Below are 17,710 nucleotides of genomic sequence, written 5' to 3' on the forward strand. Positions count from 1 at the left end.
ACTAGTACATTAATAGAAGTATGAGTGAAATTGTAGCAGCACATAAAGTAATAAAACTTTCGTACATACCTCACAATCTTCACATAATTGGCTGAAACTGATAACATCTTGAAGATCTGGGATGAATCGCGCTGCATTGCTGGAGCAATGAAGGCCTCCTGAGCGCACTAAACGGACATATCCCATAGCATTACCTTGAAAACAGGAGGGTGATTTCAATATCCTGGGGCTTTTAAATATAATCATAACTGTAAGATAATGTATATAAAACATGTGGCCATTCATCATTCACCTCATACTGATACTTTTCAACTACAAATACGAAAAACTAATTACGTATTGTTATCAATGTCCACAGTTACTTACTTAATGAGCAAGATTCCACATAATAGTTACTGAACTAATGTGATGGCCAATATATTAGTATATTCTCAGTACTGCAACAGACTAATAAAACCATGTGGCTAGTATAAGCATTTGTAAACAGGGAATCAACAGATTAGAATTTTAACATTCATGATGTCTGAAAAAATGGAATTAGAAACAGTTACAAGTTTTGCCTTTTTCCTTCTATATCAAATAGCATTATAAGCTTTTCAAACTTCATTGCCAAAATCTGTTGTAGCCATCAGCTTTAATGGCCAATTATAAAGCTGTTTCCCTGTCACAGATTTTCAGCCTGCATGCCAGTCAAAACAGGTTAGTTTCTGAGAAAGTTAAGTCTCCCTCCAGACTCCTCACAGCGTATCAATAAAAAAAATGTCAAAATATGACAATATACTTGATGCCTTGCTAATATGAGTTAACACAGAGCTGATATAATAATCCATGATGACCAAAATAAGATTTGGGAACATGATGATGAGATGGACAAAACAAGATCAATCTTTTCTGAGTTGAGACCAAAAATCTGCATGTCAGAGAAACCTAGGGTAGTTACTGTAGACAGAGATAGAGCCCTCTTGTCTTGAGTCATTAACCCTTAAACGCCGATCCGGTATTTTAAAAATCGTCTCCCGTATGACGGTGGCGTTTGTGAATGAGCGCCGAAGCGGAAAAATTTTTTTTTTCAAAAAATCACAGCACGCTTAGTTTTCAAGATTAAGAGTTAATTTTTTACTCATTTTTTTGTCATTGCCTGAAGTTTAGTATGCAACCATCAGAAATGAAAAAAAAAATCATTATCATATACAAATATTGGGATATATGACAGCGCAAAAAAAAATTTCATATATAATTGTATAAAAATCGCGCTGTGAGCAAAACTGTTAAAGCTAACGAGTTAATTTCTTTTCATTGTATTGTACACTAAATTGCAATCATTTTGGTATATAACACATTGTAAAACGATCAAGGCAACACAGAGAAAATATTATCACAAAATGATGCATGAATTCGTAACGTGCAGACAAAAAAAAGCTGTTTTCAAAAATTCACCATAATTCGAAATATTGTGCTAGAGACTTCCCATTTGTTGCAAAATGAAGGTAATCGATTGAATATTACTAGACTGTAAGTGTTGTAGCTTACAATGGCAGTTTTCGACCATTTCGGTTGAGTTAAAGTTGACCGAAGGACAAATTTTTTCTGTTTATCGTTATTTATATGAAAATATTCCAAAACTGATAAAAGCTACAACCATGGGTTGTTTTTTGTTGTATTCTGCATAAGGTGAATTCATTTCATAAATTCACCTTAAATCGAAATATTGTGTTAGAGACTTCCAATTTGTTGCAAAATAAAGGTAAATGATTGAATATTACAAAAATGTAAGGAGTGGTTTTTAGCCTTTACAATTGCATTTTTTTACCATTTCGGTCGAGTCAAAGTTGACCGAAGGTTGAAATTTTGGCACATCGTTATTTATATGAAAATATTTCAAAACTGATAAAAGCTACAACCATGGGTTGTTTTTAGTTGTATTCTACATGAAATTGCGCACATTTTCATATATAAAACTTTATGTAACGGCTAATTTAAAATGGTGCAAACATTACGATAATCGGACGAAAAAATGTATGATTTCTGGGCTCAGCTCGTGTCGGCCTATGAAAGTATCCTTAATATCATTCTTTCTAGGTAAAATTAGCCTAAAATTACCAGAGAAAAACAAAATTAAGAAAATGTCAGTAAAACTGACTCGCTCACTCTTACAAAAGGAAGTGTCGGTATGATATAGGGGCGAGTGTGGAACACTACCACGAGACAAACACCAATTAGAACTTCCCTATCAGAATCCCCCCAAGAGAGAGCTGATACCAACGGGCGATGCAGCCTCTACTACTACTACTAGAGGACGCCACGGACAGCAGCGCCCCTAGCGCGGTCCATACCTTAATTTTTAGCGCCAGCGACAAGTCGCCATTTTCTTGTGCTTGTGCTTTTCTTGCGATTTATCCGCATCTTCATCATGGAACGCTCTGCAATTGCCACGGCTAAGTTAAGTAACTCATAAGTAACATTTTACCGTATTTTTGTCTTCCGGGTACCAGTATTTTCCTTTTTATAGGTCATATACGGTTCCCCGGTTGTCTCGTGGCGGCCATGCCGCCTCGTAAGAATTCCCGGTCCTCCATACTGGGACTTCTTATGCTTATGGGCTTACTTTATCACATTCATTGTTTACATCGAGTTTTAGCTAGTTCAGCCCTCCTACCATTCTCTTAGCTTGGTATTTAGGGCTATTATTTATTTCGGCCCAGCATCCCGGCTCTTGCTCTACATCGGCTATCGCTGGCTCCGAGTAGGCTCCTGTTTCTCGGAACAGTCTGCCTCCTCCTGGGCTTCTTTCTCTTTTACTAAAAGTGTCTCTTCCTCCTTTCGATGTATTTTTATTATTTAGGGTGTTAGGCTAGCCTAGGTGCTTGTTCCACATATTGGTACAGCTTGGTTCACCGTGCCCTACCACGGTTGTGTTGCTCGCGGCCTAGGCCACTTGCGGTCACGTGTCCTATAGCACCTTACCCTGCCCCTTCCCTCCCTCTCTGATGTAGGGAGGGGCTGGGGGACCCCTTGGTTGTTATAACAACCTCATCGCCTTCTCTCACACTCTCGGGAGGTGACCGGGGGGTCCCCACCCCCCAGCAGGGGGTATAGGGCGACCACTATGAGGTACTGGGTCTCCATGCGGGTAGTTGGTGAGGCGGGGAGGAGTAGGCCATCCCTCCCCCCTTTTCTCGCTCCCGGACGTGTTTCGCCGGGACCTTCCTCCCCCCCTCCCCATTGCTCAGCCACCTCCCTCCAGATACGTAAGGAGCCTTCCGTCGCAGCGGGGCCCCTTTGGTTATAGGATATTGGCTCCGCTAGCGGGCAGGGTGGGCGCTATGAGTGGTCGGTTGCTTTGCCTACTATATCCTTATATCTCTCCCCCGCTACCGGAAGGGAGCTTACCCTTACCTACGCACTCTTCTAGTAGACGGGTGGAGAGAAGTTGTTTTAATTTTGTTATTTTAAGGATATATACCCTAATTATAAGATATTTTACAATGATTGTGTGTTATTATATTATTTTTATCAACCATCCCCGCCATTGTCCGTCGTGGTTTCCATTACCACCACTCCTAGTTGGTTGATTCTTGTGCCTCCGCCATTGGCGGAGCCATAGCCTATCTTCCAACCTGGTTACCACACGTATTTTAGCGGGGGGCTCTGGTTTTATCTAACTTTATCGCTCCGGCACCAACGGAGCATATGTTAGGCTGTAAGTGTTTACTCTGTACTCATGTACTTTTTCACTTACAGGCTACCAACTGCCAGGTCCCAGCCTGTAATGCGACGCTCTACGACCCCTGTGGACATGACGAGTGCAGGTCTCACGCCCCGTGTGCCACGTCGTACAATGAGACGATCGTCTGGCACCCCGAAGCCTGCGCTATATGCTACGACCTGGTCGGTCAGCTGGGAGATGGGGTATGTCCATTATAGGCTTACTTATGATTTTACTAACAACTTCTAGTCGTAAGTTTGTTAACCCTGTCCACAATTGGTAGCTAATCTCACCGTTTCTTTTTCATGGCTAGCGGTGTTGAAGGAAGTCGGCCCTCGCCACGCCCTGGAAAGCGTGGGTGGGCGGCTTTGGGAAAAACGCCGACCAAGGGCCAGCCCTTACATCTTAGATGGAAGCTGGCCATCCCAGATCTTCCACCCGCGGCAAGTCCGACGGGCTATAACGTCGACCCTTGTCCGCTGCCCCATTGATAGCCTCCATCCAGCAAGACCTCCAGCAATCGTTTGGGGTCGTAGCATCCCAGGAGTCGGTTCCGGACGTCGCTGCCCTGGACCTGAACCTTGAGCCAATGGCGGTAGTTAGCGAGGATTTGTTGGTTGAGGTAGGTTTGTCGGGCGCCCAAGGTCTTTCCTTGGGCGCTCCTGGATCTTCTCCTGTCCCTTCTTCTTCCGCCTCTTTCCAAGGCTTTGCGGGATCCGAGATCCCTAGCCGCCCTCCCGCTCTCTCTGTACCTCCTAAGGAGAAGGGAAAGAGAGAACCGAAGACCTTGTCTAAGTCGACTTCTAGGAAGTCGTCTTCGTCTTCTTCGGCCAGGAAGTCGTCGACTTCATACGCCGATGCGGTGAAGGCTAAGCCGAGCTCTTCCCAGTCGAAGAGCTCCAGAAGCAAGGCTTCGAAGGAGAAGGCTCGCGCTACCACCGAGTCACTGCCTTCTCCCGCCTCCGCTGCCTCCTCTCCGGCTATGCCGGCAGGGGTGGCAAGCACCAGCACCTGCGTTCCCTCTGCTGTCTCACCAGGGATGATGGAACAGGTAGGGGTGCTGGTAGGTTCCCAAATTTCAGCATTGGGAACACGTTTTGAGCAGATGTTCGCGCAATTATCGAACAGTCTGTCTCAAAACTGGACAGTCTATCCAGGACCTCTCTAATTAGAATGAGAGAGAAATGAGGACCGAGTGGCTGGGCTAACTCAGGCTCCTCCCCCAGTCTCCCCTGCATCTAGCACGGGGATTCTCCAACTTCCGCCTTACGACTCCTTGCCAGCTTTCTCTATGGAGAATCCATGGAGAGTAGCGGCCTACGCTCCTTTTAAGGACGGGATGATTTCGATCCCGGAGTTTGGTACTCGAAGGATTGAGGACTTCGAGTTCTACCCTCCGGGTCTGACGCAGCCTTTCATGGGGTATGCTAGGCTGACGCCAACGCTCTCACGAGAGAGGACAAGATCTCGAAGGAGTCAGTTCTCTACAGTAGAGATCACGCCCAGCGAGAATGGGTTCACTGCCTTGAGGACTGGATTGTACTAACACTAAACTCCAGGCCTACAAGAGTCCCTTTCACTATTTTCGCGACGGAAGAGGAGGTCTCTCTTCCGTTCGCCACGAAATTAGTGGAGAAGGCTCTTCAGGCAGTCCTCAAGGATGAGCGGCCCATTCCACAGTTTAGTTGGAGGGAGTCGGAGTCTACTTCTCCACTCTTCCCCGCCTTCGGAGACGTTGTGGGAAAACCTGCCAGCTACATTCACGCTGGGTAAACTCAAGCCGGACTGCGCCATGGACCAGTTCGGTGAGAAATTACCTAGGCTGCCGGATTCCCTAATCCAGGCAGAGTTCGATGCGCGAACTAGGTTTGGCAGGTCCCTCAACTCTCTCATCGTTACGGAAATGGCTGCTCTTTCCTACGCTACGGAACCGCTGTTCAAGATTCTGGCGAAATCTCAGTTTCAGACGGTTCTGTCAGACGCTTTTGACTTCTTCCAAGCCAGGAGGAACTTGCCGGAAGCATGTCCTTCAAGAGTGCACTATAAGGCATGAGCCTAATAGACTCTTGGCTGCGAGCATGTGGGGAGCGGATCTCTTCCCAGAGTCCGCAGTGAACGAAGTCCACCACGAAGCTGCTAGACTCAACCAGAGCCTTAGAGCTAGGTGGGGTATTTCCTCTAAGAGGAAACAGGAATCCGTTCCCACTGCTGGCAAGAAACCAAAGAAGGCTGGTAAGAGGTTCCAGCCTTATAAAAAACTTCAACATCAGCAGCAGTTTGTGCAGGCAGTCCCAGTTACCCAACAGGGACAACCTTCCACATCTAAACAGACCCAACCTTTCCTCCTGGTGCCCCAGCAATCTCAACCATCTACTTCCTACGCTATCTCGCCGGCCTTTACCCTGCTTATGAGGCTCAAGGCTACTCTCAACCGAGGGGTAGGGCGAGAGGTTACTTTCGTCAGCGTGGCGCAGGAAGGGGCACGAGGAGTAGGCAGTTCAGAGGAGGGCGTGGTGGCCAACCGCCCATCAGCAATGAGGCTCCCCAGGTAGGAGGGAGGCTGTTCCTCTTCCGCCACAGGTGGGGGTTCAGCAATTGGGCACAGAGCATAGTGTCCAAAGGATTAGGCTGGAGTTGGATCAAAGATCCCCCTCCAATCAGATCATTTCATCAGGTACCGTCAAAGGAATTGATAGATTACGCGGAAGAACTCCTTCAGAAAGGAGCTATTGCGAGAGTCAAACATCTAAAATTTCAAGGGCGCTTATTCAGCGTGCCAAAGAAAGGCTCAACAAAAAGAAGGGTAATCTTAGACTTGTCAAAGCTAAACTCTTTCATTCGCTGCGACAAGTTCAAGATGCTTACCCCTCGAGTCCGCAAGTAAGGACCCTACTTCCGCGTGGAGCCGTCACATGCTCCATCGATCTTACAGACGCATACTATCATATCCCTATAGCCAGGCACTTCCGCCCATTCCTAGGATTCAGGCTAGGAAATCAGACATTCTCATTCAAAGTGATGCCCTTCGGTCTGAATGTAGCCCCCAGGGTATTCACAAAGATAGCAGAAGTGGTTGTACAACAATTGAGAGCTCAGGGAATCATGGTAGCGGCATACCTCGACGATTGGTTGATCTGGGCACCAACAGTCGAGGAATGTCTCGAAGCTACCAAAAAGGTAGTTCACTTTCTGGAACATCTGGGGTTCCAGATAAACAAAACGAAATCCAGACTTACTCCGGAATCTCATTTTCAGTGGCTAGGAATCCAATGGGATTTGTCTTCCCACAATCTATCAATTCCAGTAGCCAAACGGAAGGAAATAGCAAAATCTGTCAGGCAATTCCTCAAATGCAAACAGACATCAAGAAGAAACCAGGAGAGAATCCTAGGGTCCTCTTCAGTTTGCTTCGGTTAACAGATATCCTTCTGAAAGCAAGGCTGAAAGATATAAATCGAATTTGGCGGTCAAGAGCAATCTCCAAATATCGAGACAAGTTGTCAGTAATTCCACAGATCCTCCGCAACCAACTACGGCCTTGGTCAAAAGTAAAGAACTTAGCCAAGAAGGTACCCCTTCAATATCCCTCCCAGTGTTAACCATTCACACGGATGCTTCCCTGTCCGGGTGGGGGGGATACTCTCAGTTCAAACAGGTTCAGGGGACTTGGTCAGTTCAATTTCGCCAGCGTCCACATAAACGTGTTGGAAGCAATGCAGTATTTCTTACTCTGAAGAGACTGCTTCCCCCAAGAGAAGTCTCATCTAAGGCTAGTTTTGGACAGTGCAGTGGTAGTTCACTGCATCAACAGAGGAGGGTCCAAATCCAAGCATGTGAACCATGTCATGATAGCCATCTTTGCATTAGCAAACAAACACAAATGGCATCTGTCTGCCACTCACCTGGCAGGAGGTAAGAAATTTGCTAGACAGCAACGCCCTGTCCCGGTCAGTTCCACTGGAATCAGAGTGGTCTCTGGACGTCGGGTCATTCCAGTGGGTAAGCCGGAGAGTCCCAGGTCTCCAAGTGGATCTCTTCGCCTCACAAGCGAACCACAAGCTCCCTTGCTATGTGGCCCCCAACCTGGACCCTCTGGCTTATGCCACGGACGCCCTGTCGTTAGATTGGAATCAGTGGAGGAGGATTTATATTTTTCCTCCAGTGAATCTTCTCTTGAAAGTCCTAGACAAACTAAGGTCTTTCAAAGGGATAGTAGCTCTGATTGCACCGGATTGGCCCAAGAGCAACTGGTATCCTCTTCTTTTGGAATTGGGTCTCCGACCTCAACGGATCCCAATCCCAAACTGTCACAATCAGTACAAATGAGGACTGTGTTCGCTTCCTCAAGAACTCTCCAGACCCCTAACTTTATGGACTTCATGAAGTTTGCGGCTAATAAAGATGCTGACATTGATCCACAGAACATTCTCTTCCTAGAATCAGATAAGAGAGAGTCAACCATTAGACAATATGACTCAGCTGTTAAACAAAATTAGCATCTTTCTTGAGAGAATCGAACACCACAACCATGACAGTTAATTTGGCTATATCCTTTTTCAGATCCTTGTTTGAAAAAGGTTTAGCAGCTATAGCACGATTACCACTCACAAATCGGCTTTGAAGAAAATCTTTCAAGTAGGTTTTCAGATAGATTTGACTGAATCTTATTTCACATCTATCCCTAAAGCCTGTGCTAGACTAGACCTTCTCAGAGGGCCTACTGCAGTTTCATGGTTCTTAAATGATGTCCTCAAACTAGCTTCAGATACTGACAACTCATCTTGTACGTTCATTATGCTCCTGAGGAAGACATTATTCTTATTAAGCCTAGCCTCAGGAGCTAGAATTTCAGAACTGTCGGCTCTATCCAGGGATGCGGGTCATGTGGAATTCCTCCCATCAGGAGAAGTTCTACTTGCTCCGGATCGTAGCTTTTTAGCTAAAAATGAAGATCCTCTTGCAAGGTGGGCTCCTTGGAAGGTTATCCCACTTCCACAGGATCCTTCTCTCTGCCCAGTATCAACTCTTAGAGCCTTTCTTTCTCGTACTTCTTCTAGATCCTCAGGTGCTCTCTTTATGAGAGAAAAGGTGGTACTTTATCAGTTAAAGGCATTAGACAGCAAATCCTTTACTTCATTAAACAAGCCAACCCTGAGTCATTCCCAAAAGCACATGATATCAGGGGAGTAGCCACCTCAATTAATTATTTCCAACATATGAACTTTGAGGATCTTAGGAAGTATACTGGATGGAAATCCCCGACAGTCTTTAAAAGGCATTATTTAAAGTCCTTGGAATCTTTAAAGTTTTCAGCAGTAGCAGCGGGAAACATAGTTTCCCCTGATACTGTTTAGTAGTTGTAGTATTGATCCAGGTCTCCTTTCTACCTACTTCAACCAACATGCCTCAACCTATCGTCAGGCTACTCAACATCATAGCCTTAGCCGTTGTATCATATAGTGGATTGTCCCTTATTTTTTTGCTAGGGACAACCACTTTTGTACTGATATGTACTTCAGTGTACCTACCCTTATTTTTATGCTAGGGTAGGACACAATATGTCTGTATATTCACCATTTTGTGTTTGTGATGAACTTCAGTCACAATGTGTTTGTATATATTTGGAATTAATTGTATTAATGATGGATTTCAGTGTACCTACCCTTATTTTTATGCTAGGGTAGGACACATGTATGTATATATTTTGTAATTATGTATTCTAATTAAGTAAATCCCAAATTTGCCTTATTTTACATGCATCTCTGTAATTTTATTTATTTACCATTAAGTACTTTAAGTTTACTAACATTCTATTATTTTACTGTTATAATAAGTTAGTTTAAGTGCTTAATTTGTATGCTGTATTTGATTTACTTATATTATATCCATCATTTTAAACTGTTTTTTCATTGTTTGTTTCCTTTTCCATCTTGTCTGTTTCTCTGGTACTCTTTCATAGGCCGACACGAGCTGAGCCCAGAAAAGGGATTTTGACGAAGGAAAAATCTATTTCTGGGTGATTGGCTCGTGTCGCCCTATGAAACCCCCCCTTTTTTTATGGTTTGTTTTCCCCCCCTTGCAGGACAAGATGTATTTACTATTTTAATTAAGGATGACCGCTAGGGGCGCTGCTGTCCGTGGCGTCCTCTAGTAGTAGTAGTAGAGGCTGCATCGCCCGTTGGTATCAGCTCTCTCTTGGGGGGATTCTGATAGGGAAGTTCTAATTGGTGTTTGTCTCGTGGTAGTGTTCCACACTCGCCCCTATATCATACCGACACTTCTTTTTAAGAGTGAGCGAGTCAGTTTTACTGACATTTTCTTAATTTTGTTTTTCTCTGGTAATTTTAGGCTAATTTTACCTAGAAAGAATGATATTAAGGATACTTTCATAGGGCGACACGAGCCAATCACCCAGAAATAGATTTTTCCTTCGTCAAAATCCCTTTTTTTTCGGAAGAGTTTCCGCGCGGACGTAAGGAAAATGTTTTTTTTTCATAAATTCACCATATATCGAAATATTGTGCTAGAGACTTCCAATTTGTTGCAAAATAAAGGTAAATAATTGAATATTACTAAAATGTAAGAGTTTTAGCTTACAATTGCGTTTTAAGACCATTTCGATTGAGTCAAATTTGACCGAAGGTTGATTTTTTGGCACTTATCGTTCTTTATATGAAAATATTTCAAAACTGATAAAAGCTACAACCATCGGTTGTTTTTTATTGTATTCTACATGAAATTGCGAACATTTCCATATTTAAAACTTTATGTAACGGCTAATTTAAAATGGTGCAAACATTACGACAGTCGGACGAAAAAATTTCTTATTTTTTCGGAAGTTACCGTGCGGACATAAGGAAAAAGTTTTTTATCATAAATTCACCATAAATAAAAATATTGTGCTAGAGACTTCCAATTTGTTGCAAAATGAAGGTAAATGATTGAATATTACTAGAATATAAGAGTTTTAGCTTACAATTGCGTTTTTTGACCATTTCGGTAGAGTCAAAGTTGACCAAAGGTTGAAATTTTGGCACTTATCGATATTTATATAAAAATATTTCAAAACTGATAAAAGCTACAACCATGAGTTGTTTTTCGTTGTATTCTACATGAAATTGCGCACATTTTCATATATAATACTCCATGTAATGGCTAATATAAAATGGTGCAAAAATTATGTCAAAGTGATGAAATAATTTCTGAGATGTGTCGCTGATGCATTTTAGTGCGAGAAGAAAGAAATTCGTGCTTGCACGCCTGGGTAACGATTGTAAACAAAACAACGCCTTGATCCGTGAGCTCCCAGCATCCCCCAAGGTGCGTGATTCAAAAGTTTTTGCCTAGTAAGCCTATAACTATTTTTCCGCGAATTTTTAAAAAAACTTTTTTATATCGACGTACCATACGTCCAATCGGCACCCAACAGACAATTTATATCGACATTTAATAAGTCCAATCGGCGTTAAAGGGTTAATATATTCTATCATTGTGTCTGTGCACTACACTGGCCAAAACCAACTTGAAGGGAATTCTTTGAAATTGGTTGGTCTACCTCAAGGGTTTTCAATCCCTGGGTATGCCAAGGGTCTGTCAGGGGGTACATGCTGCCCATGGCACTCAAATGAATGTTAGATGCTGACCTTCAATGCGCTTTAGCAAAAACTGCTCTCTGGCCAACTAGGATAGTTAATGAAAACAGTTTCAACCATTTCATTAACTACTTTTACAGCTGATGTTTATTCAGATCAGTACCATAACCTTGAAAATTTACTGCATACCCAGAGGTAAATAATTATAAAAAATTGTCTTTATTTTTTCATGGAATGCTTTATGTTTACAATATTATTGGTTATGTTAGAAGAGTTAGATACTTACTTCCCCTCTGTACAGTTTTTCTGAGTTGGTTTTGTTTTTCACGTTACACATACAAAGTGAAGGGGGTACAGTAATCTGAAATTGGAAATACCCGAAAGGGTACATGGAGAGGCAAAGGTTGAAAACCCCTGGTCTACTTATGGAGCCCATTTGGGGACCATGAAATTTAATTCCTTTGAGGATGAACAGCGGCTAACAATAATAGGTTTGCTCATATGTGGAACAAACCTGGGTCTTACCTACACTTATTATTATTATTATTTTTTTTTTTTTTTTTTTGCTCTATCACAGTCCTCCAATTCGACTGGGTGGTATTTATAGTGTGGGGTTCCGGGTTGCATCCTGCATCCTTAGGAGTCCATCACTTTTCTTACTATGTGCGTCGTTTCTAGGATCACACTCTGCTGCATGAGTCCTGGAGCTACTTCAGCCTCTAGTTTTTCTAGATTCCTTTTCAGGGATCTTGGGATCGTGCCTAGTGCTCCTATGATTATGGGTACAATTTCCACTGGCATATCCCATATCCTTCTTATTTCTATTTTCAGATCTTGATACTTATCCATTTTTTCCCTCTCTTTCTCTTCAACTCTGGTGTCCCATGGTATTGCGACATCAATGAATGATACTTTCTTCTTGACTTTGTCAATCAACGTCACGTCTGGTCTATTTGCACGTATCACCCTATCTGTTCTGATACCATAGTCCCAGACGATCTTTGCCTGATCGTTTTCTATCACTCCCTCAGGTTGGTGCTCGTACCACTTATTACTGCAAGGTAGCTGATGTTTCTTGCACAGGCTCCAGTGGAGGGCTTTTGCCACTGAATCATGCCTCTTTTTGTACTGGTTCTGTGCAAGTGCCAGGCATTTGCTTGCTATGTGGTTTATGGTTTCATTTTTCGTATTGCACTTCCTACATATGGGAGAGATGTTATTTCCGTCTATCGTTCTTTGAACATATCTGGTTCTTAGGGCCTGATCTTGTGCCGCTGTTATCATTCCTTCAGTTTCCTTCTTTAGCTCTCCCCTCTGTAGCTATTGCCATGTGTCATTGCTGGCTAGTTCTTTAGTCTGTCTCATGTATTGTCCGTGCATTGGTTTGTTGTGCCAGTCCTCTGTTCTGTCTGTCATTCTCCTGTCTCTGTATATTTCTGGGTCTTCGTCTACTTTTATTAGTCCTCCTTCCCATGCACTCTTTAGCCACTCGTCTTCACTGGTTTTCAGATATTCCCCCAATGCTCTGTTTTCGATGTTGACGCAGTCCTCTATACTTAGTAGTCCTCTCCCTCCTTCCTTTCATGTTATGTATAGTTTGTCCGTATTTGCTCTTGGGTGTAGTGCTTTGTGTATTGTCATATGCTTCCTGGTTTTCTGATCTATGCTGCGGAGTTCTGCCTTCGTCCATTCCACTATTCCTGCGCTGTATCTGATTACTGGCACTGCCCATGTGTTTATGGCTTTTATCATATTTCCAGCATTGAGTTTTGACTTGAGTATCGTCTTGAGTCTTTGCATATATTCTTTCCTGATCGTGTCCTTCATCTCTTGGTGTTTCATATCCCCTCCTTCCATTATTCCCAGGTATTTGTATCCTGTCTCATCTATGTGTTTGATGTTGCTCCCATCTGGTAGCTTTATCCCTTCAGTTCTCGTTACTTTGCCTTTTTGTATGTTGACTAAGGCGCATTTTTCTATTCCAAATTCCATCCTGATGTCCCCAGATACAATCCTTAAAGTCTGGATTAGGGTATCTATTTCCTTGATGCTCTTACCATACAGCTTGATGTCGTCCATGAACATCAGATGGTTGATTCTGTTGCCTCTTTTCTTGAGTTGGTACCCAGCATCCATCTTCTGTAGTACTTTTGTCATGGGAATCATGGCTACTACGAAGAGTAGTGGGGACAGTGAGTCGCCCTGGAAGATCCCTCTCCTGATATTAACCTCTGCTAGTCTTATTCCAGAGCTTGTAAGTATTGTATTCCAGTTGCGCATTGTATTTTTGAGGAAGCTGATGGTGTTTTCCTCTGTCCCATATATTTTCAGGCATTCTATTAGCCATGTGTGTGGTATCGTGTCGAAGGCTTTCTTATAGTCTATCCATGTCATGCTTAGGTTGGTTTTCCTTCTCCTACTGTTCTTCATTACCATTTTGTCTATCAGGAGCTGGTCTTTTGTGCCCCTACACTTCCTTCTGCAGCCTTTCTGTTGGTGGGGGATGGTGTTTGTCTCCTCTAGGTAGTTGTATAGCCTTTCACTGATGATACCTGTTAGTAACTTCCACATTATTAGTAGGCAGGTGAAAGGCCTGTAGTTACTGGCTATATTTCCCTTACTCTTGTCTTTTTGTACTAAGGATGTTCTTCCTGTTGTCATCCATTTGGGTGCATGGTGATTTGAGATACAATGCTGGAGTTGTTCTGCTATTCGTGGGTGTAGGGCCTTGAAGTTTTTGAGCCAGTATCCATGGACTTCATCCGGACCTGGGGCTTTCCAGTTTGGCATTTTCTTTAGTTGGTGTCTGACTGTGTTTGTCGTGATCTCTGTGAATCTTTGTTTTATTCTCCCTGTTTCTTCTTCCTTGACTTCCTGGAGCCATGTTGCATGTTTGTTGTGTGATACCGGATTGCTCCATATGTTTTCCCAGAGTCTCTTACTTCGTTCAGCTTCAAGAATTTCTTGGTGGTTGTCTTCCCCTCTTATACAGAGATTAAGTCCTTTAGGGAACAAAGGCCTCATTTTCCCATCTTTCCCACAATTTAGATCTTCATCCAGAGGAACCACCCATAAATACTGTAGCAATACAAGCGGAAGAGCAGCAGTTTCATATCTCGGTGACAGAAGACAAACCTCCTTGCAATCATGTTGCCAGTTGCACATACAGTATTGCCTCAGGATACGAAATGAATCAGTTCCGAAGCGGCCTTCGTAACCTGATTTTTTCATATCTCGAACTACATTTTACATGTAAATTGCCTAATTTGTTTTAAGCTCTACAAAATCACCACAGTAAATTTTATAACAAAGCTAAATTGACCAATAAACAAAGAAATACAACAATTTGGACCATTCAGTACCTAACCTAACCTTTATTGTACCTGTAAATAAAGTGTATTAGTGTACAGGGTACAAGAAATACTGTATGTACATGCACGTACATACTACCATTATCACTCCTCCATAGCTGGAGAGAAAACTTCCAAAAAGTTCTGTAATAAATACTGCAACAACGAAGCATATCGAGAGGACGTCGATTCTTGTTCTGGTTCCTCTTCATCAGAGAACAATCGACGATAAAATTGGATCTGTGGGAGGTTCCTGAGGCACCTCAGGCTTTAGAATACTATCCAATTTACTCTTTAAAGGAGCTAAAGAAGGATCCAAAATCGAAGGTTGCAGATCAACAGCCGGGTCATAAATAGTTGACAAAATCCTCGTAGATTCATCAGTGTGCTTGGGAGTTACTGCAGAACCACTCACAAACACATATGTTTGGATTGAACCTGTCTCTCAACAGGAACTTGACGCTCTGAATCTATAGGGCGCTCTGGGAACCAAGGATGCTCGTGTTCTTCAGAATGCCAGCACTTCAGGATACCTGGACGCTTCAGGGCTCCAGGCCGCTTCAGGAAGCAGTGTTCCAGGATGCCTGGATGCTTCAGGGCGCCCAGGTGCTACAGGATGCTTGACAATTTCCATTGCTTCCGACTGGTCTGTCGGATCAGGGCGTTCTACAAAAGAGCCATCTGAAAGAGGGTACCTGGGCGAAAAATAATGAAAATCACTAGAAGTAGAGCGTTTAGCACTTGACGAGATCCAACGAATAGACAAAGAAGAATGGCTAGGATGTCCTCTTAGCTGATCAGGTGAAGAGAAACACTCAGGGCTATCCCACTTGCTGTAAGAGGGCTGAGGACTGAAGGGAGGCTCCCTCAACCTTTTGACAGGCAACAGCAGAGACTGGTCCCTGAATGAAGACCGTCTATTCACGGGGTGAGACTCATCAGGAAAACGCCATTGGAGCCTCTTGCTTGGAGAAGTCTCCCAAACTCTTCACGCAACCTGGGATACAACGAGTTGGGCAGACGCCACTGACTTTCCTTGGGCCTCCGGTATGCCTCCTTCCTGGTTCGGGGGAGAATGGCAGTGACCTTTGCCTAGGAGAATCAGCAAGACAAACAGCCACCTCCTCCACTGGGCACTTCACATTTTTCAAATTTAGCAAATTACACTTCCAATTATGACCCCAAATGGACCACTGTACTCACTACTAAATTAGATTTTTTATCAAGTTTACTCTCTAGGTTGGCAAAGCAATCAGTTTCGGAAGTGTGGGGAGCAGGAGAAGGAGTAGGTGGTCTAGGAGAATGGATTGGAGCAAGAGAAACAGGAACAATAGGAAGAGAAATGACAGGAACATCCATGCTACTAGATTGAGATGTTTTAGCCAACTAGCTACTATTTTTTAGCATGCTTTAGCAGCCACCTTCCTCTTACGGTTTATTTTTAATTTATTCAAGAGAATCTAGTCCTTCATTGCAGGTCACTCCAATCCTTGCAATCATCACACGTCATGTTCACATCGCATGCTTGTCCTCTACAATTAGACCAAAGGGTGTGAGTCATATGAAAACTGCAATAGTACCAGAAACTAGAAGAGCTAGTGTCGGACATGCCTGACTAGCTAACAAATTCACAATAATAACAATCTATACAAAATAATGCCAAAAGGATACCATAAGTGAATGCCAATTCAGAGAAGACAAACGAAGCTGCTTTGAAGAACACAGCATCAACGGTATCCACGGCAGAAACAAATTGAGCTATTAGCATAGTTGTTCCTCTTCCCTGCCATATAAATGGGCTTGGCTAGTCACTTATATAGAAATAAAAGAATCGCTACTGCAAATTTGGAAAATTCAAGCTGCCGTTGAGTTGAAATCGAGTAGAAACTCTTAGCTAAGTAATTACTGGGTAAGTTACTTATAATAAAAATTATAATTACACCTCAAATAATACTAAAACAAGTAAGAACTAAAATCAGTAACAAATTCTAAGTATATTTGTTGCAAAATATTTATGTAAATCTACTGAGATCAAAGATGCAGTAACATTTTTGGATTATACATGTTTTTTCTAATATTTCTTTGCAAAATTACAATTATAACTGACATACTATCATAAAAGATAAGAATTAAAACCAACAGCATCCCCTGGGTATATTTATGAGCAAATAAACAAAAAGACATCCCGGAAGGAAGAGAAACACAACATGACCCCTTGAAGTCAAAATCATAACTAACTCCTGAACTGCCTACAATGATCAATTGTGATCTGAGCCAGCTTCAAAGTTGCCATTAGTGAATATATGGGCAATAGAAGTAATGGAACCTCTTTCTTGCCTGATTCCTCCAAATTAATGGTACTTAATACTGATGCTCACCATGAGTGAATCTGTCCACCACCCAAAACCTGTTATTGCTACTCATATGAAAGGAGAGCAAAAGTGGGCAAAGAATTAGATGGGTGACTTCATAGAGACATGAATCACTGGGCATGAGGTGGTGGTATGGTCATGCAGATTGCCTGGGATGAGGGTGCTCTGGTTAAGAAGCATATGCTACAGTGATGGCAGGTAGAAAGCCAAGATGGGCAAAGAATTAGATGGACTGACATCATAGAGAGACATGAATTGCTGGGCATAGAACACGCAGATACCCAAAAATACAATTCCCTGAAGAAGGAAGACTCAAGTGACCAACCCAACTGAAAGACTGGATTAAGGGAAGAGGAAGAATAAGAAGAGATGGGGGTGCCAAACATCATTCTTGCCCTTTGATATCAATGAGATGTGACACACTGGGTGGTTATGCTCCTACTTACTGGGTCTTGTGGTAGCAGTTGGACAGATGGTCCCAACTTTGGATGATGTTCCTTCACTAAAAATTCTATACCTTCAACACCTTAATTACCTTAACATTTATGGCACAGGCCCTCTATAATTATTGCTGTATTGTATAGCAGTAAAATAGCAAATTAAAAATATTTTCAGAAATAGATTCTCTAATGTCTGGACAACCAAAGGGTTCACATGGTGTAAGGATTTGCAGACTCCACTTATTCACTG

At 42.8% G+C, this 17,710-nt stretch overlaps 1 protein-coding gene across 3 annotated transcripts in view; it reads right to left on the reverse strand.

Moving 5' to 3' along the window:
- Positions 1 to 17,710, reverse strand: part of LOC135217351 (WASH complex subunit 4-like) — a 953,363-nt gene that overhangs the window by 97,019 nt on the left and 838,634 nt on the right. For all 3 annotated transcript variants that reach the window (XM_064253202.1, XM_064253195.1, XM_064253186.1), the window contains one exon: positions 70 to 194. In XM_064253202.1, coding sequence (XP_064109272.1) covers positions 70 to 194 — 125 coding nt within the window. The remainder of the gene's footprint in view (positions 1 to 69; positions 195 to 17,710) is intronic.

The sequence above is a fragment of the Macrobrachium nipponense genome, chromosome 19 (genome assembly GCF_015104395.2).
Source record: "Macrobrachium nipponense isolate FS-2020 chromosome 19, ASM1510439v2, whole genome shotgun sequence".
NCBI classification, from domain to species: domain Eukaryota; kingdom Metazoa; phylum Arthropoda; class Malacostraca; order Decapoda; family Palaemonidae; genus Macrobrachium; species Macrobrachium nipponense.